This window comes from Ctenopharyngodon idella, chromosome 5, assembly GCF_019924925.1.
Source record: "Ctenopharyngodon idella isolate HZGC_01 chromosome 5, HZGC01, whole genome shotgun sequence".
In the NCBI taxonomy this organism is placed as follows: Eukaryota; Metazoa; Chordata; class Actinopteri; order Cypriniformes; family Xenocyprididae; genus Ctenopharyngodon; species Ctenopharyngodon idella.
The window spans coordinates 23,790,933-23,811,846 of NC_067224.1; the positions used below are offsets into that span (position 1 = coordinate 23,790,933).

Here is a 20,914-nt window from a genome sequence, read left to right on the forward strand (position 1 = left end):
ACTCCACAAAGAGGACGGCTGAAATATCACAAGAGGGAGATGATTTTGAGTAGAACATGAGAGAACCGTGTTGTTTACTATTTTACTCGTTATTTAAAGACCTAAAAGTCTGATCAGTCAAACATTTTCAGAAATCAAAACAAAATACCACACATACACATTTCTTAATTTTAGGTTTTAGTAAATACATTATGCGTTTAAAATGCAAACAAAGGATTACGTTAGCACTAGACAATTGTATTTAATAATTGTATACCCCCGGTAGTAGTCTTTCTGCCTTTATTTGCCAGGTCAAAAGGTTAAACAGATGCATTTAAAAATCTTTGAAGTGCTGATTTATGCAGGATGCACATTGTTACATGACAAACAGTGAGTAAAATGAATTCCCAAGACCAGAAAAATGCATAAATTGTGAAGTTTATTCATATCCGGAACCTATTTCAATGTTCTGCAGTATAACATTAACATCAAGTTGTTCTTATGCATGAAAATAATTCATAAGTTCTGGTTGTGCTGCATTTCTGATGAGGTATTTTGTACATTTGTATACATGGATCTAAATGATATGTTGATGCGTAAAACTGTTCATACAATCAGGCATATATATCTTCCAATATAACTCCAATCGCTTCTGGACCACACTGTTACTGAACGAACTTTATGTGAGGAGTGTTTTGCTCAACAACATACATGTATAGGCCTTAGACTGAATTAGACATGTGCCGTTATTTGGTATATTACGGTAATGAGCATAAGGTATTGTTATTATGCACACTTCAAATACAGTGAATAATTCTAGATACCTTTATCCAAATTGTTTATATTTTTAGAATGCACATTAGCTTATTTTCCATCAACTGGTGAAAACTGAGTGTGTGTTTGCTGCGTAATAAATCAGTCCAACTTTTGCATTAGTCTGAACAAAAATGGCAGACTGGCTGAATGAAAATGCAAATTCACTCTTTGACAGTAGGTGCCACTTATGGAAAAGCAGAATTCCAGCGGTTACCCAGGTTACCCCAAACAAAGCTGTGCAACTTTGTTTTGTGGACTCAAGGAAATGATGTCAAATAACATTTAAATGTTCAAATTTTTTGTATTCACTATGGTACTTATCAAACACCACCAAATACTTAATATTTATATTCAAATAAATATTAAGAATTTAATATTTATTAAATACTAAGCATTTGTTTACACTTGCCAGCCCAGAAAAGATATCCAGATAATGGTTGAAAAATGTTCTGATTCTTTATATAGTTTTGTTCTTTTGCACTTTAATCTGTTTAAAACATTTTTACTTTGAAAACAATGGCCAATAAAAATGTACATTGCATTTAAATGCTCCAGGTTATTAAGAAGACAAGTTTGTTTCTTTTCAAGCTAATTCAATACCTCCATAATACCATACACCAAGTTTCCGCAATGATCATGCTTTGAGAGCTCAATACCATCACATGCCTAGACTGAATCCAAAGACTGTGTGTTGAGATGTGGCCAGACATAGGAGGGCCCGGCTGGGAGGAGGGGGAAGGTGGGATTGGCCACAGGAACAAATGTGGGTGAGTGTTTGAGTCTGTGCTTTTTGAGTTGACCGAGTTCTCTGAAGCAGCATCCGCACTCTGCGCAGCGGTACGGTCTCTCTCCTGTGTGAATGCGCTGGTGCTTGTGTAAGCTGTCCAAATGGCGGAAGCGTTTCTCGCAGTATCTGCAAGGATACGGTCGTTCTCCCGTATGTATGCGCTGGTGTGTTTTCAAGCAGTAGAAACGTCTGAATCCCCGGCCACAAATGTTGCAGCGGTGCACTTTATCAGGGCTCTCGACGGTCCCGCTGAACCCAGAGTCACTCCCCACAGGTGGTGCCAAGGCCAGCAAAGCATCGCCATCGCTCTCCGGCACTGGAGGTGAGGAGATCTGTGGTAACTCTTGCATGGAGTTGGATGAAGAGGCTACAGCTAGACTTGATGGAGGCGGCTCTAATGTGAGTGAATCAGGATCGTCTTCGATTTTAATGGTGCCCTGTTTGACATCATCAGAGTCCTCCATCACCTGTATCAGCTCCAGCTCATTAACATTCCCAGCAGGCGTGCTCATTTCAAACTCAAACTTCGTCATGTCAGATGGGTCCTCTGGTGGGTTTGCGGAGGGGCCTGAAACGTCTGGCTCCTCATGTCTCCTCTCCGTGTCTGTAACTGCAGAACTGTTGTCTGTAAAACAAAGAAAACGCAGGTTTATATGGATGAAACTCTAATCAGAGAGAATCTGGCATGCTCTTAATCCTATTAAGCCTACTGTATCATATTTTTTTGATACATTAAAGGGGTGGTTGATTATGATTTCACTTTTTTAGCTTTAGTTAGTGTGTAATGTTGCTGTTTGAGCATAAACAACATGTGCAAAGTTATGATGCTCAAAGTTCAATGCAAAGGGAGATATTCCTTTTACAGAAATTGCTTTTTAAGGACTACAACGAGCTTCTTCCCGGGTTGGTGACATCACTAACCCTAAAATTTACATAAACCCTGAGAACACACAACAAAGGGGGTGAGGCCATGTTGGGCTGCTTTAGAGAAGAGGAAGAGTTGTTGTAGTTGAGCACATTTGGGAGTCTGCTCAAGTTGTCACACCCATCTTTTCACATTTATTGCAATACAGTACGTAACACAAATGCAATGGCATGTCATAAAAGCATGACAACATAAAGTTATAACCATAACTTAACTAAACTATACCTGTTCTATCTTCAACAGTTCCCACACGAGTGATTTATAGATTATCATGACAGATTATGCTAATCAATGACTTTAAGATAGTTAACTCCACTTCAGCTACATGCAAAAAGTGCAGTGTTTGGGGGCCTCCAGGAACGTGGTTGGGAACCACTGTATTACATGCCTCTGGCCTCTAATTGATAGTTTATACTTTTTTAGTAAGTAAAAGGCCTTTTAGTATAATTCTAAAATTGTCCCCCTTCAGGTCGTGGTACACATCTTTTGCTGTGAAATCTTGTGATTTTTATAAAGTAAATGTTATATCTTTTTTAGAATTATTGGCACCCTTGGTAAATATGATCAAAGATGACTATAAAAATAAATCTGCAATGTTTATTCTTTTGATCTTTAATTCATAAAATTAGCAAAAATCTAACCTTTTATTGAAGGAAAAGAATTGAAAGTGGGGGGGGGGGGGGGGAATGTTTTTCTCCAAAACACGTTGGCCACAATTATTGGCACCCCTACGATTTTTTATGAGTAAAATATCTCTGAAGTATATTCCCATTCATATTTACATTTTTTTTAGCACACCATGGTGATCATGAACATGAAATTGTCTAGCCATGACTTCCTGTTCCACAGGAGTATAAACATGAGGAAACACAAAGGCCAAATTCCCTTAATCATTCATCACAATGAGAAAAAAACAAAGAATATAGTTCTGATGTGCAGCAAAGTATTGTTGAGCTTCACAAAATAGAAAGTGACTGTAAGAAAATAGCTAAAGCATTGAAAATCCCCAATTCCACTATCAGGGCAATAATTATGAAGTTCCAATCAACTAAAGATGTTACAAATCTGCCTGGAAGAGGACTTATGTCTAAATCGTCCTAATGCGCGGTGAGAAGGACAGTTTGAGTGGCCAAAGACTCTCCAAGGATCACAGCTGGAGAATTGCAGAGATTAGTTGAGTCTTGAGTCTCAGAAAGCCTAAAAAAAAAAAAAAAAAAAAAAAAAAGATCAAACAGCACCTATATCCCCACAAGTTGTTCGGGAGGGTTTCAAGAAAAATCCTCTGCTCTCATCCAGAAACAATCTCCAGCATATTCAGTTGTCAGACAAGACTGGAACTTCAAAAGGGACCGGCTTCTATGGTCAAATGAAACTAAAAAAAAGAGCTTTTTGGCAGCAAAACAAACATCAAAACCAACACAAAAATGTGTCACAAAATGAAGCTTCTGCCATTGCCATCCCAGTCCCCTGACCTGAACCCTAAAGAAAATGAGTGGAGTGAACTGAAGAGAAGAAGCACCAACGTGGAGCTGGGAATCTGAAGGATCAGGAGAGATTCTGTATGAAGGAATGGTCTCTGATCTCTTGTCAGGTGTTCTCCAAACTCATCAGGCATTATAGGTGAAGACTCAGAGCTGTTATCTTGGCAAAAGGAGGTTGCAAAAAGTATTGAATAAAAGGGTGCCAATAATTGTGGCCAACGTGTTTTGGAGAAAAACAATGTTAATGTTGGAGAAAAAAAAAAAAATATATATATATATAGAGGCACAATAAACTGATCCTTTTCAAGCACATTTCTGACTAGTATTTCATGTCAGGCTTTAGAGAGTTAATAAACAGCTATGATCACACTTGTTTGGCAGTATTGGTAAATGGAAAAATTAATAACAACAACGAACCTTTTTCACCCTCATTCGTGATGTAAAATGGGCCCTCTGTCTGGTCTTCTGGTTTGAAGAGAACAGCGCTGTTTTCCAGAAGTGTTTGTGCGGTCGTGGGGTCACTCGTGAGTGCTGAACTGTTGCCTACTGAAGACCCTCGTGTCTTTCTGCGGTTGACACACTCACGAGGCCAGTCTGACTGTACCGTGGGGAGACAGAGGCCAACACTAGGTAAATTTTTAGGACTGTGGATTCTTCCCGGTGAGTTTCGGAAGCTTTTGCGGGAGGAATCTCTGCTCTGTGCCTGTGAGGTGGGGCTTCCATCCGCAGCGCGTGAGGGAAACACAACGTGTGCGTCGTCTGTGTTTGGGCGCACGATATTTGACCCAGGCAGGTTTCTGTTGAGAAGTAAACACTGTTTGATGTTCTTTTCAGCCGCGGTCATGTAGTAGCGCACCGCTTTCAGCTCGCTCTCGGAGATCTCCAGTCTCTCGCGCAGGCTCTGGTTCTCTCGGTGCGACTCTGCGGCAGCATTACGAGCCGCGGCCAGCTTTATGCCAACAACTCGCGCTGTTTCTTTTAAAACAGATTCTACTGCGAATCTTACCGCATTGTCGATAGTGGAGGCGAGCTCGCACTTGAGAAAAGAAACGCTGATGTCCATGCTCAAAGTCATGGTTATTATGATTCACGGCAGTATTTCACTGTGAGATGCAATTACATGCGTGGCTGCAGAGCTAAAAAGAGATGGCTTGGGTTTCTGTCTTAGCTAACTGAGGACTAGAATAGAATAGTTTACAGCCTCACATCCATTACCATTACTTCGATACGTTACCTGCTTACAATGTTAAAAGCAGAGAAACCATAAAGTGTTTTGTATATCTTGCTCGAGCTTCGCGTTCTGCTATCGTCACAAGCAGTGTCGCGGATTAATGACGTCAATAACAGCCTGGGATTTGTAGTTTTCATTCTTTGAGCCGTTAGTTGTTGTGAGTAAGGCCATTCTGTTTATTATTAGCTGATTTACAATATATAGATATATTTTTAATTAAATTATGTTGAATATAAAAAGTGGATCCATACGAGAATGAATGTCCTCATTGAAATGAAAAAAAGTAATTGGATTGATCATTGTTATTGAGGAATGCAGTGTTCCGTGATGTGGTCTCCTTAGTCAAGGAATTCGTCATAAAGACAAAGGAGAAATGTATTTCTTATAGTTATAAAAATAAAACCTAAAAAGAACTTGCAGGGAACGTTCTGGGAACGTTCTCTTTAGGTTGCAAAAAAAAGCACAAATAGAGAACGTGATCAATCCAATTAAATAGAGACCCCCCCCCCCCCCCCCCCCAAAAAAAACCAAACGGGAACCTTATGGGAACGTTAGGGGAACGTTCGTGTTTGCTGGGCTACTGCATAGAATAAAAAAAAAAACATTTTGAGTAGTGTCTCACTGATATAAATATAGATCAGTGAGTGAGTCAGTGTTAAAAACTTGGTTTACATATGAAACTGCTGTCTTCCTATATGACCTTTAGACTGCTGGACATTGTTTGATTACACACGTCAGGGTTAAACATTAGAGGGAGCTTGAAGCTGAACGCTATTAATCACTTCATTCCAGCTTTGGTTGGGTTAAACATCAAACAACAATAACTTTAGAGAATAACAAAATGTTTCATAGAATAGCCTACTGTCCATTTGATTTCAGTTCTGATTCACAGTTTTGATTCATAGTTCATAGTTATTATTTAATTATTTACATATTTAAATATTTTTTAAAAATGTTTTTTTTACATAACGTATTTATATTGTGCCATTAGTTCAAATAATTTTCATTTGGACACTCCCCAACATGCTGTAAGAAGGAGCAATAGCGCACTCTAGAGGTCGACAAATGGAATAAGACAAACTCTATTTATTTCAGACTTGACGTTGTTGCACCAAAATCGGGTCTGTCTGACTCCAGAATGTGAACCTTCCTCTTTCTCTATCGTCTGTAAATCTGAGCCCAGAGCCCTGTTTAGCCCATGTGGAGAGGAGTGTGATCACACTGCACTCCTCCTCTTCTCTAGAATCGCCACCCCCCCGCTCATTGTGTCCATCATATCTGTTGCCAAAGGGAAGCATGTTTAAAGCTTTTAAATACATTTCTATACATGGTTGTGTTCTTATTGCTTATAGTCATGAAGTTAACTACATCACAGACTGGGAAAGATATTATGTGACCTACCTAAGTGGCTATAAATATATGTGTGGAGGATTAATGCAGAACAGTGCATGTCCATCCAACCACATACTGCTAGCTTGGTTCTCTGGAAATGGTGTTGCTGGGCAACTCATCCACAGCTACTACAGTACCTTATGGGGAGTAAGGGCAGGTGGAATGTACCATCACTACATTTGGCGAGGGGAGGGATAAACCATATGTTGCTGTCCTACTCCATAATGTGTGGGTCAGTTTAAAGGGTGCACAGTTGAAGACGTAAATAAAAAAGCAATAAATAACGAACTGTTGACAAATCATAGTATTATAGCATACACAAAAATCGGAGCACAAAAAAATTTATATGGATCAATCAGCAAGTGCACAGTAATATAATGTAATAATCTGTCTGTGCCCCTCCCCTCAACGTGTAATTATGGCAGGTGTAATTAGGAGTGTGTCTCCGGTGGGTGGCAGCTTATGTCTCTAGAGAGAAAGTGCGCATTGCATTACTGAGTGCTCTTACAGGGGAATTTTAATTACAGCTCTAAGTAATTTGAGAAAGTGTGAGGTTGGTGAACTTATCTGGGTAATAATAAGCTGTTTGGAAAATGCTGGAGGCATTTTTGGATGTGCATTAAAAATTTCGGAAATAAATTGGTTGTTAAATATGTTGAAGAAGGACTGTAAAAGCATATGTTTTATAAACTACACGCAATCTTTTAAACTTAAGCCTTCCTATGACGTATGGTTTGCGCTCAGACGGTGTTGCCATGTCCACTTATAACAACTCTGGGCTTGGTTTTATTATTATTATTATTATTATTTACAGTGGAACTTTAAAATATATGGCCAGTCTTTTAATCTTATTTTCGGAATATGCAGTCGCATTTTTATTGCTGGTCCTCCTTGGCCTCCAAAACCCAATAAACCGAGCAACTATTCACACTTCCAAATAGCTACACTTTCTATCATAGTTTGTTCCCCTCTCTCAGCTCCGCTATGACTCTTAGGGGAAGTCGGTTTATTTTTAATTTTTTTCGTTTTTGTTTTTCACACCAGTTTTTTTTCCCCCTGCGCGATCTGGCAACACTCTGCTCAGGAGCGCGTTCATGTAGTCACTGTGCACCGCGTAGGGGGAATTCTGTAGAATGTCACTATTCTCTCATAAGTCAATTATTTGTCCATTTCTGCAAACATTAATATTGAGATCTACTTATTCTCTTTTCCACATTTCATGAAAGAACTGACATTTCGCTTTAGCGGCCTAAACTCAAGTGTGTTCCAGTGTGAGGTGCTGTTCACCCCCCTGAGCCGCTGTTTGGCGGTGGAGGTCTGCGCTGCAGTGGTACATTCGCAATAAAATGGGTGTGGTTGAATCGCGCATATGTGATGCTACGTGTTTCTGGTGCAGACCGAATGATTTCATATGGGACTGAATTGACAGCAGAGTGAGCGCACATTATTTGAATTATTTAGAAAACAACTGTACTGTTGTTTATGTTAAATTCACCCCGCCTCCTATTCTGGCACAGTCACATTTGAACTGATGGATTGGTTATATGCTCCTCCGGAGAGATAGCCAAGTCGATTTTGGTTACTTTATTTTCATTTCTTTGAAGGGCAACGGGGTGCCTCGCATTTTACTGAATAGGTCATTTCTTGGACGTGGAGCAGCGGCCAAAACGAAGAGACCAAAACGAGAAGACGAACGAAGAAGGCTCTCGGAAGGAAAGGCGAGGATCAGCGAAATCGCAACGCAATATAAAGACAACGACGGCGTGTACTTAATTCGAAAGCTTTACTGTATTTGGACATTACATTTGTCGCTAATTATATTACTTAAGGCGCCTTTTTTCTCCAAAAGCAAAGTGTGCTAAAATCAGGAATATCGTGGAAAAGGCTTCTTCTCATCCTCTCTAAACGATCAAAGGGCGATATGGTGGCTCCATACTTTCTGATAACATCGTTTTGATTCGTTTCATACATGAAACACTGAGTCGCTGAGGCCTAACTAGCACCAGGAAAGAACCGACAGTATGCAGTCCTAATCATTTTCCAGCAGAAAAATTCCCTGCGAATTACTTCCGCCACCCACTTCAGCATTCCAGTCACTTTACGCGGAGAGGGACTAAAGCCAAACAGGAAGATTAACAGGTACTATTAAATTCTAAGATTCATCAGAATGGTGGGACCCAGATGAGACATATGATGAAAACTAGGACGGGCATCGTTGTTTTAAATGATTAAAATGGTTATGTCAATGTGTAATGCGAGGATCAGCTTTATTTTCGATCATTTGGGATTTTACTAGTTTTGTCACCAACGTGTTGTTATTCACAATCAATAGGAATGTTATAGAGATTATTTATAATATTACATTTGTATTTTAAGGTACTGCATGTTTCATTTTAGCCGCGAGTCGTGAATTGATGGAGCAGAAGCCTCCTGTTCTTCAGCTGGCCGCAGCCTCCAGCGCTTTACTCACGCCACAGCTCTGATTATGGCAAGCTGTTTTAACATTTATTGCTTTATACTAGTGCTGTCAACTGATTAAAAAAATCACGATTAATTGCACATAACATTAATGTTTTCAATATATTTTTATATTGTAGTACTTTCACACTGAATCTCCTGAAATATTTGTTTAATTGCATCTTTTTACTAAGCACTATGAATGAAGGCCGGTGCATTGATACCGAGGACCAGCCTAGACTGATCACACCAGTGTTTATTCATATCAGATACACATTGTGTAGGTAACTATAAAGTTTACTCTACTTTTCTCCACCGGCCACTTACTTTAATGTATTTGGGGAGAAGTGGATGAATTGACGTGTTGTAAATCCAACAGATATGATTCTCTGAATTGCGGTGCAAACTAACATGGCGACACCCATTGCGTGTTATAGGTCAGCTAACATGGTCATTATAAAGGTTTTTTTAAAGAAAAAACACATTGACATACTTGTATTTGAGAATCAGAATATTAGGTAGTTGATGACATAGCTAAAAAGTTTGTGAATATTTTGAATAAAAAAGGAAAAACAAAATAAAAGCGATACATCTCTCATATAGCACTATTGTGGCTGTGGTTTCACATGACAAGCATGACATGTCGCCATGAAAATAATAAGGTGAAACGTTCTAAAATACCTTAAACTCATGCTGGGGGGTTAGCTAGAATATTTTAAATTTATATGTGAAAAGGGTAAGTGAGCTTAACAATCTTCACATAAACCCATTGTAATAAATGTCACATTAAGCTATGCCTTTAATATATCAGGACTTTGTTTTTGACCCATGTAACCTTGTGCTTTAATTTTTTCAGGTAGATCTAACACATGGGTAGGCAACATTGGCCCTGGAGAGCCGCTGTCCTGCAGAGTTTAGGTCCAACCCTTATCAAACACCTGAACAAGCTAATCAATGTCCTCAGGATTAATAAGGCTACAAGCAGGTGCGGGGTTTTTTTCAGGGTTGGGGCTAAACTCTGCAGGACAGTGGCTCTCCAGGACCGACGTTGCCTACCCCTGGTCTAACAAGTAGGCCTAAATATAAAGAAACTGAATAATCGAAAACTGCACAGTCATCACTGCATAAATTATAAATTGAATATCGATTAATCCTTATTAAAGCTACAAAAGTTATTCAGTCAAGAGCAGTGAGTGATTTTCTTTGTCTTTTGTTATTTGATTAACATTAATGACAGCAGCAGGTTATTATTAGGCTGCTTTAACTTTAAAGGAATAGTTGACCCCAAAATGAAAATTATCACATAATTTACTCACCCTCAAGCCATCCTAGGTGTATATGACTTTCTTCTTTCAGCCGAACACAGTCAGAGTTATATTAAATAATATCCTGGCTCTTCCCAGGTTTGTCATGGCATTGAATAGTGCCCAAGTTTTTGAAGCTCCAAAAAGCGCATCCATCCATCATAAAAGTAATCTGTACAACTCCAGTGGGTTAAAAAGGCCTTCTGAAGTGAAGTGATGGGTTTTTGTATGAAAAATATCCATATTTAAAACCTTATAAACTATAATCACTGGCTTCCATGGGCACCTTCGCTTCAGAAGGCATTTATTAACCCACTGGAGTCATATGGACTACTTTTGTCATGGATGGATGCGTTTTTTGGAGCTTCAAAATCTTGAAGTTAGACGTTTAAGTAAATCAAGAATAAGTACTAGTGAATAATGTAATTAGTAGTAAACCTGGAAGAGATATCACTATTGGAATGCATACCAGTTAGAAGTAAATAGTTGATATCTCATACACAGATCCCCATATAAGATACTAGTCAGTACTTGATTACGCACTAATGATAGAAAAACAAGTAACAGAGATACAGTTAGTTTTATTTAAGAGCTACATGTTAAAACGGCTTGCCATACGCATGTCAGTAGCAAGAGAAAGAGGATGTTAACCATGCATATGTCTGTTGATCTGGGCGTAGGACGATCTGACTGAAATACAAACGTAACCCATGTGATCAAGCAAACGCACGTTTTGCAGCTGTCTCCCTGGTTTAAAAGGACCCGTGGTTTAAATAGGTTGCGGTTTCAGTGAAAACAGCGGTTGCGCCATGGTGCCAGTAAACGATAGAAATGCATTACTTTTCTCCCTTTACTCGCAGTATGCAGAGTGCATTTGCCACTCTGCGTTTAGCTATAGGGGTGGGGCCAAGCCTGACAATTCTTTATAGTTAATGCTATCAGAATTCCGTCTAGTACATGGACAGAAATCCACTGAACACATATGATCATTGGCGCGTTTGTGTCGGTAATGAAATGGAAAGTTGGTTTAACCGAAAATGGTTCCGTAGACACGCCATTCTGCGGCAACGTGATGATGGAAGCCGAATGCAATATGCTGTTTCCACATCTGCCTGTAAAATAGTCGTAGAAAACATTTTACCTGTGTTTCATAAAGACGGAGAAAACATTTGCCTACTCCGAGGCGGTGGCCTTGTTTGGTGCTTATCAGCTGACAGCCCCCTCAAGTCATGATTAATGCATGAAGTCGTATTATTTTACATAGTGCTGACAATAATATAACACCACTGCACAAAAGGAAAAAACAATAGGTTAATAAATAAATAATGTTTGATCCTAAGGCTATTTCTAACCCATTTATACCCGATTTCAAACACTACACATCAGTCAAGAAGGCATTATGGTGCACTAGTATGGACCAGAGGATAACTAACCCTTCTCCCCTTAAATGCTCCTTTCCCAACTTGCTTGAAGATCTTAAAACGTAAAGAAATGTTTTTAAGTGATGTAGATTATCCAAGATTCCTCAGATCGTAGCCATTTATCTAAACGAAAGGTTTTGTGGGTAAAACAGGATTATACTTCATTGCTGCTTCTTTCTCTATGATTGGCTGTGATGTAAGTTTTAAAGTGGGTGTTTATACCTTTAATGCTCTTTGTGTAGAATTTCCTCACACTCAACTTTCATACAGTGTTTAATATCTTTCCTTCTGCTGTGGTGTTGTTTTTGTGTGTGTGCGTGTTGAGGGACTTAAATCCGTGTCTCACAGCTCTCAGCATTGTTACAATAGCCATACTGAGATCTGCGTGGCTATAACTGGAAAACATGCAAAGTAGAACTGTTTATAAGATCCAAAAGACAATGTGATTGGCTGATAATTTGTGACATATTTGACTGTAAAAATTTATGCAAAAATCCTGTGTGTTTTTGCATGCCAGTTTGAATGTATAACCTTATGTACAAGTTCAGGTCATGCAACCTTTTCTTCTCTCTTCACTCACTTTTATTTACCATCCTTTATAATCCTGATTCCTGATCTTGTTTCTGTGTTTGGGATGATTCTCGGAACATTAATCCTATTATTTTATAGATTCTTTTATCCAGATTATACCAGATTAAAGCAGTAATGCCGTAATGTTAATCTAAACCCCGCAGAACATCTGCACTATGAAATGATCAGTGATGAACAAATATTTTATACATATTTTATATTTAATAAAAAAATCTTGTTACACATAATTTAGTTTTGTGAGTGGGAACTTTCCTCAAATGATCAGTATTGTGTGCAATATGTACAGGATTACTACTTCCTGTTTGTTCACATTTTGAAAAATCTTATTACCAAAATGAGATTTATTTTAAAAGAAAAGTTTCTTGGGTTTAACAGGAACAATGTGTCCTCTAATGTTATTCATATGTCATGTTTTAATCTACAGGTGTCTGAGGGGGTGAGAGAGGTCAGAGGGTAAAGGTTAAAGAACATTTCAAGATGAGTGAGCTCGAGCAGCTTCGACAGGAGGCTGAGCAACTGCGTAATCAGATCAGAGTGAGTCTCAGTTCTGATAGTGCTGAAATACACTGGTCTTTATTTTACACCATTGGTGTTGGGGTCCTAATCACGCTGTCAGGGTTTATGTTGCCATAATGACAGTTGGCTGTAAATTTATCATGTCAAAGCTAAATACATTTATATGAAGTTCAACTTATGATTGATCTTTGCTTTCTAACTGCTCTAAAAACTTTTTTTGCAAACTCAGTAACTACACATTTTATCAAATTATGAGTGAAATAGGGTGTCTTAGACTATGACAGATGGATTTGGCTCCACTATGCTCACATTCAGAGAACGCCATGCCAGCTTCTTTGAATATTTTCATAATGAAAACCATACTTGAGTTATAAAATTTAAAATAGAAAATAAATAAGACCCATGTTTGGATTTTGGATCATTATTTGGATTAACTTGAATGAAAAGCTTTTCAAGGGTATCAACAGAATAAAATATTTTCTCACAGGGCTAGAAATATTACAATTTACTAAAATATATTTAAGAAAACAGTGTGAAAATCTATATCTAATCGATTTAAAGAATTTCAGTGTTGGAGTTAGTTACTGTGTTTGCCTTTTAGAGCAGTATGGGTGCCATAAACAATTAACAGTGATGCTATTGTGGCTTCCCATAGACTCAAAATTAGGTGTGCATTGAGATATCCTGATAACTTAAGAAACAGGCCCTACCTCTACCTGCAAATGGTGATGGTGCAACAATTCAGATAACATTGTCATTTGCCTTTCAGGATGCCAGGAAGGCATGTGGAGATTCCACACTTACTCAGGTAAGACGTAATTACATGTAGGACCTGAATGATGTGATCTCCATACTAGAGGTCTGTGGGTTTTCATTCATGTGGCGTGTGTGTGTTTGGTAGATAACAGCAGGCCTGGACCCGGTGGGGAGGATACAGATGAGGACGAGGCGCACTCTGCGTGGGCATTTGGCTAAAATCTACGCCATGCATTGGGGCTCAGATTCCAGGTATTTCTATCTGCAGCCTTCTCACAACTGTGCCACAGTCTGCTCTCACACCTGGCATCAAAGAGAACAAAAAAAAGTTAAAAGTAGCAAATGAGCATGACTCAGCAGGTCGTGACTTGGCTTTGGTTTTGCACCTGTTGGCGGCACAGAAGACAATGAACAACATGACATACTGACCCACATGTTAACTCATCTTTGTTAGCTAATCATCTACGGCTACACTAGTGTCACAATCTAAATGAATTTCTTTAAAACATGTAATTTTTGTGACCTGTTCCATACTTTCATAAGTTCCAAGGATGTGTTGCACTAGAATGCCATCTTTACAGTTACAACCATAAAGCCAAAATTATAATACCATTTTCCGCGTTCCACTCTGGTTTATGGACTGTCTGTGTAATTTTCATTAATATCACATTCTTCTACATTTTTCGAAGGCTGCACACTTCAGAGGTCACATTTTTTAGCCACATAGGTCATCGAGGATTCAGAAAAGTAACAATTGTAAAATTGACTGTTATTTCTTGTGAGGCATAAAGTATTGTAATTTCTTTCTTACTTTGGAATGTATTGGTTACTTTTCTGAAATGAGGCAGGCTCAATGACGTATGCAGCTGACAAATGCAACTTCAGGAGGATGTAGCCTTCGAAATGAGACAGAGCTTTTGTGTCTGTGCCTACTTGTGTGCAAACAACAGTGCATTTGATTTGAGTGCTTGGAAAGGAAGGTCCATTAGTGCGCATGGGCCAAATGCATTTATCAGTGCTCACGGTAAAAGAAGTGTACTTTGAAAGTCTTACATGCTCAACTGTGTATGAGATGGAGCGGAAAGTGGAAAATGAAGTATATCTGGGCCTTAAGTAGACGATTTAACATCATTATGGGTTTTGATTTGAAAATATTACCATATTCATTTTACAATAGAATGAAATTCAGCATTTTAATACAATAGTAACTCCATATTATTTTCATAGGCTATTGGATTAGCATGCTAACCATAGAGATTGCATGAGGGAATTTTAGCTTAGCAGGCTAATTGTTAAAACCAACTATTTGTTGCTTGTCTTATATCTTGTCTTATCTTATAAATCCCTTTGCAGTCCAAGGGGGACCGGATTCTGGCCTGGCTGTCAATGTGATCAACGGGGCACCACAGACTAGTAACCTGTTCGAATTAGAGTTGCTGCTGTGTAAAGATAAAAACACAGGGCCAAATTGGTGCCCTAAGCAAAAAACCAAACAAAACAAAACAAAAAAACGGGAAATCGATTTCTGGGTAAAAATCACCATTTGATGCCCCCCATGGTGCCATGCTCTGTATATAGAGAGTGGCGGTACTTAAAAAACATAAACTTATAAGCAAATAACATATAAGCTTGGTGATTTGTTTTTGTTTTTTTTCTTGCCCACTAGCTAAATTAATTTAGAATAAAGAAATAAAGAGAGTGCAATTGAAAGTTGTAAATTTAGTTTATAAATTCATTGTTGCCTCTGTAAAGTAAATGGGTGTGTAGCATCAACTTTTCAGTAAGACCACCAGCCATTTCCCTGTCTTATTTTCTCTTTTATCTATCTATCTATATATCTATTTTTTTTTTTTTATCTATTATCTATCTACTATATATATGTCCATTTTCTTTTCTTCTCCTCTCCTCAGGCTTCTTGTTAGTGCCTCGCAGGATGGAAAACTCATAATCTGGGACAGCTACACTACAAACAAGGTCTGTAGCTCCATCGTAGTGTTACACATACAGCACATGATGGTGTAGCCAAGTAGATATGAACTGGTAACCAAGATTTTAAGTTAAGCTTCCTGTGTAAACCATGTAGTAAGTGCATTGTAAGGTCACATTAAAATCATCTGGTAAAAAACAAATTATTATTGCTAACACTGCCAAAAGATCAGTTATATATTATGTTGTAAAGATTATCAGCAGTGTTTTTTATCATAATTATCATGTGTGTTTTTCCTGTCATTATGTTTTTAACTTTTCATGTATGCACAATATTATAAACTTCAGATGCATGCCATCCCATTACGGTCATCATGGGTGATGACATGTGCGTATGCGCCATCCGGAAACTTTGTGGCCTGTGGTGGACTGGACAACATTTGCTCCATATACAGCTTAAAGACGAGAGAGGGCAATGTTAGAGTCAGCCGGGAGTTGCCTGGCCACACAGGTTTGATAACACACACAGGGCCTCATTTAGAAAACGTGCGTAGGCTAAAATCCACGCCGTCGTTCATATTTATAAAAAAATGGTCTTTGTTGTGGAAAAATGCTTTGTGTCACGTCAGGGCCTAAGCAGATGTAAGCACTTTACCTTACAGCAGAGAGTCTTAATACTGCAGGTATTTGGAAATCTAAGCAATTCCTGCCGCCCGCCATTCTCAAGTAAAGGATTTGGACGATGACTGCTGCTCTTTTATATGTTAATGACATTAAATACAGGGCGGAAACCACTCAGCTGCGCACAATTTCAAGATAATTTGCGATTTATAGGTTTCACATCAGGAAGAGAGGCGTATACACATTCTTTGTGAATACATTCATTCTCTGAATCACATGTACGCACATTTGAGAAGGTAAGATAAGATCAAATGTGGGACGGTTTCTACGCAGCATTTTATAAATGAGGCCCACATACAATATGCATATGCAATATTTTTTTGGCAGTAATCAAATGTACTGCTCATTACTGTACTTTTTTTCTGTACTTCTGAAAGAAAAGAGAATCAGATGGCAGTCAAGACGTTTCTTTACCATCATACAGTTTCAGGGTGTGACATGTTGACTTCCTGCCTGTTCATTTCCTAGGTTACCTTTCCTGTTGCCGTTTCATAGATGACAATCAAATTATCACCAGTTCAGGAGACACAACCTGGTGTGTTCAGTAATAAATATGAAACCCTACACTATATTGCAGTGGTTCTCAAGTGGTTTTGCTTCAGGACCCAGATTTGTGGCATCCCAACATAGTACCAAAATTGCTTATCGTACCAATGTAAACAAAAAAGTCCTAAAAATCAAACACTGAAATTTAAAATTCTGTCATTAATTACACACCCTCATGTCGTTCCACACCCATAGGACTTTTGTTCATCTTTGGAACACAAATTAAGATATTTTTGATGAAATCTTGAGAGCTGTCCGTTCCTCCATAGACAGTTACGCGACTAACATGCTTGAGCTTCCGTTTACTGCAGCTGATGTGTGAGTTGATGAATGTTTATATGTAAATAAAAGCCTAAACTAAATCTGTTCATCATGTATAAAGCAATTGTGTCTCTTCAGAAAATATGGACTAAATCGCTCAATTCATATGGATTAGTTTTATGATCTTAACTTTTTGAAGACTGTCAATAGAGGGACAGAAATTGATTTCATTTAAAATATCTTAATTTGTAGTAATTAATGACAGAATTTTCATTTTTGGGTGAATTAATCCTTTAATCTCAGCAACCAATATTTACCACACAAAAAAATCCAGTTGGCACAAGCCACTTTTATCACTGTTGCAAGTAATTTATTTGTAGTCGGGGTGGTATTTTTTTTAAAATTTATAATGCATAGTTTTGTTAATAGTTTTTGGCAAAATAATTTGGGCATCAACTGCAAATGATATAGGAAGCGTTTACCACCAGTTGAGAACCACTGCTGTACTCAAACAGCCCATTCACTTTCAGTTACAGCTTCTTTTGAATTTACACAAGAGATCAATAACGTATGTGCAGGTTGTACGTCTTAACTGTGCGTTTGTGTTTGTGCCAGTGCTCTGTGGGACATCGAGACTGGTCAGCAGACCACGCTGTTCTCGGGTCACAGTGGAGATGTGATGAGTCTTTCATTGGCTCCAGACTCACGGACCTTCATCTCCGGGGCCTGTGATGCCTCCATTAAACTCTGGGACATCAGAGACAGCATGTGCAGACAGACGTTCACCGGTCACGAGTCAGACATTAATGCTGTCTGTGTGAGTAAACATGCTGCTGAAAGAAATACACATTACTGATATTTCAGATATATCACCTTTGGTTTTTCACTTGTTTTCTCCTCCATTTCTCAGTTCTTCCCCAGCGGCAGTGCATTTGCAACCGGTTCCGATGACGCCACCTGCAGGCTGTTTGACCTGCGTGCAGATCAGGAGCTATGTTTGTACTCTCATGATAATATCATCTGTGGCATCACCTCTGTGGCCTTCTCCCGCTCTGGCCGCCTGCTGCTCGCCGGATACGACGACTTTAATTGCAACATCTGGGATGCCATGAAGGGAGACCGAGCAGGTGAACATGCTAGCGTTTTTATCATGTGCACAGTGCTTTTTTTGTCAATTTTGAGGTCCTGTAACAATTTTGATGTAGGATATAGGAGGTTAAGGGGGTTAGAGGATTGTTCAGTCCAGCATTGGTGGGAACATAAATGAAAAATTGTGTTTTGCACTAAATTATTGCATCAGACGATCATAACGAAACTATATTGCTCTCATCCCATTAATATCAGCTAAGCTGCCTACAGCTAGTTTTGTTGCATTACTACACTTGCTTGTAGTGTAATTGCTTCACATTGCACGAATGTTGTATTTACAGTATAAAAATACTTTTAAATGCTCATTATTAACAAAAACGCTATCATTTTAAAATGCTTTTTATATAGATATTGAGACATTTACTATTTGACTTATTTTTTCATGAACTATACTGTTCAGAAGTTTGGGTTAGAATTTTTTTTAAAGAAAATATTACTTGTATTCAGCAAAGATGCATTAAATTGATCAAAAGTGACTGTAAAAACATTTATAATGTTACAAAAGATGTTTATTTCAAATAAACGCCAAACTTTTTATTCATCAAAAAGAAAAAAATGCTATCACATTACCACAAAAATATTAAGCAGCACAACTGTTTTCAACATTGATAATAAGAAATGATTTCTGAAGGATCATATGACACTGAAAACTGGCATAATGGCTGCTGAAAAACCAGCTTTGACGTCACAGGAATTAATTACATTTTAAAATATATTCAAATAAAAACATTTATTTATAATTTTAATACTATTTCAATATTTAAATGAGCGTAAGAGATATTATTAAAACATTTTTACCAACCCCAAACGTTTGAATAATGTATGGTCATATATTTGTTCCATGGTGTGTCCACTAAAATACTTTTTTTTTTTTTTTCAAATCTAAACCGTTGTTACACTTGAACTCTTCACACTCATTGTCTCTTACAGGAGTGCTGGCTGGCCATGACAATCGTGTGAGCTGTCTTGGGGTCACAGATGATGGCATGGCCGTGTCTACAGGTTCCTGGGACAGCTTCCTGAAGATCTGGAACTGACCACACACAGCTCACATATAGTACACTTTATTCACTCATCATACACACTGTATGTACTTTACTGTACATATGATGTACACTTGCCTACACAGACACATATGCCTGACAAAGAACTGTACATACTATATATAATGGTAATTAGTTATATGTTTACACCAAATCTTTTCAGTGCCACATCATTGTATACATATACAGTTACACTATAGGTAGGTTTGGACCACGAGTTTGAAACAGGAATGTTTACACACACACTTTTTCCCTTACGTAAGCTTTGCTGGACCTACACGGTACCTTTACTCACTAAGAGACACAAGTGCATTTGGAGGAATGCTTGTTGAGTGAGTCATCTTGATTTGAGCGTACAATCCAAAACATTTATTTGAAACTTTGACATACTTTTGATAATTTTGAGACTGAACCTTGGGAGTTGGAGTTGATGCATTGAAGCGCTTTCATTTTAATTTTGACTTACTGTCATTATGTCTTCTATACTCAAAAAAATAAGTACTGATGTTTCTATGAGCATGTAGAGTTGAAAAGATGGAAGATTCTGATACAGTTACCCACCAAGAATGTCCTGGGCTGCGTTTCTCAAAAGCATCGTGAGAGGAGTTGATTGTAGAGAATGGTTTCCACAGTCAAATTGGGCTCACAATACTTTTGGGAAATGCAGCCCTGGTTGATACAGATCACACTTTATGTAGTCCATGTTTTTATAGATGCGTATGCCAGCATATTCAAGTATACAAGTAAATATATGTTTGTCTTTAATTTTTTGTTTAGATTTGACCTTTTTTAAATGCCTATTTTATTCATGCTTTCCTGTGTGCCACACCCTAAGGAGAATAAAGAAAGCTGAAAAAAAAAAAAAAAAAAAATGTGCCACTAAATAATCAACCAAAGGTTGATCACATATCTGTGTAAATACTTGCTATGAACTAAGTCATTTCTAATAATAACTGTTCTAAGCTGGTTTTGTTTCAGGACCCAGACTTTACACTGGACATCAAGCAGTGAGCCAAAACAGTAGTAAAAATTGTTTAAAACAGAAAGTGTCCTTAAATTAAAGGGTTAGTTCACCCAAAAATGAAAATTCTATCATTAATGAATCACCCTCATGTCGTTCCACACTCGTAAGTCCTTTGTTCGTCTTTGGAACACAAATTAAGATATTTTTGATGAAATCCGAGAGGTATCCGACTCGTCCATAGACATCAATATAATCAACACTTTCAAGGTCCAGAAAGGTATTGAAGACATCGTTAAAACAGTCGACGTGACATTCAACCTTAATTTTATGAAGCAATGAGAATACATTTTGTGCGCAAAAACAAAACAAAAATAACAATGTTATTCCACAATATCTTCTCTTCTGTGTCAGTCTCCTACGCTGTTTACGTCTAGTGCTTCCAGGTTCTACGTCAGAATGCCGACTCATTATTGGCCAACTCCTGCGTCAGCATCACAGGCATGTGTCGTGCTGCTCACATGCGCAGCTTTGGCTAATACTGAGCCGGCATTCGGACGTAAATAGGGAAGCCTTCACTGTGTTTACTGCAGCAATTACATAAGGATAATGACAGGGAAGAAAAGAGATTGTTGAATAAAGTCATTATTTTTGTTTTGTTTTTGTGCACAAAAAGCATTCTCGTCGCTTC

At 38.2% G+C, this 20,914-nt stretch overlaps 2 protein-coding genes across 6 annotated transcripts; one reads left to right on the forward strand and one right to left on the reverse strand.

Moving 5' to 3' along the window:
* Positions 1-401: 401 nt before the first annotated feature.
* LOC127512358 (Krueppel-like factor 6) lies at positions 402-5,325 on the reverse strand. Its single transcript, XM_051893177.1, has 2 exons — positions 4,406-5,325; positions 402-2,207 (listed from the first exon to the last, which is right to left on the reverse strand). Exons 1-2 carry the CDS (start codon positions 5,061-5,063, stop codon positions 1,462-1,464), a joined length of 1,404 nt encoding a protein of 467 aa, XP_051749137.1. The 5' UTR covers positions 5,064-5,325; the 3' UTR covers positions 402-1,461.
* On the forward strand, positions 4,472-20,134 carry gnb2 (guanine nucleotide binding protein (G protein), beta polypeptide 2). Of its 5 annotated transcripts, none has more exons than XM_051893181.1 (10): positions 4,472-4,618; positions 12,809-12,918; positions 13,670-13,708; positions 13,802-13,908; positions 15,567-15,630; positions 15,931-16,093; positions 16,732-16,798; positions 17,686-17,887; positions 17,981-18,197; positions 19,150-20,134. In XM_051893181.1, exons 2-10 carry the CDS (start codon positions 12,862-12,864, stop codon positions 19,254-19,256), a joined length of 1,023 nt encoding a protein of 340 aa, XP_051749141.1. In that variant the 5' UTR covers positions 4,472-4,618; positions 12,809-12,861; the 3' UTR covers positions 19,257-20,134. The 5 variants fall into 5 exon arrangements, with proteins under 5 accessions (XP_051749141.1, XP_051749140.1, XP_051749144.1 ...); XM_051893180.1 differs by lacking the exon at positions 4,472-4,618 and adding an exon at positions 7,947-8,750; XM_051893184.1 differs by lacking the exon at positions 4,472-4,618 and adding an exon at positions 8,024-8,044.
* The last annotated feature ends 780 nt before the right edge of the window (positions 20,135-20,914 follow it).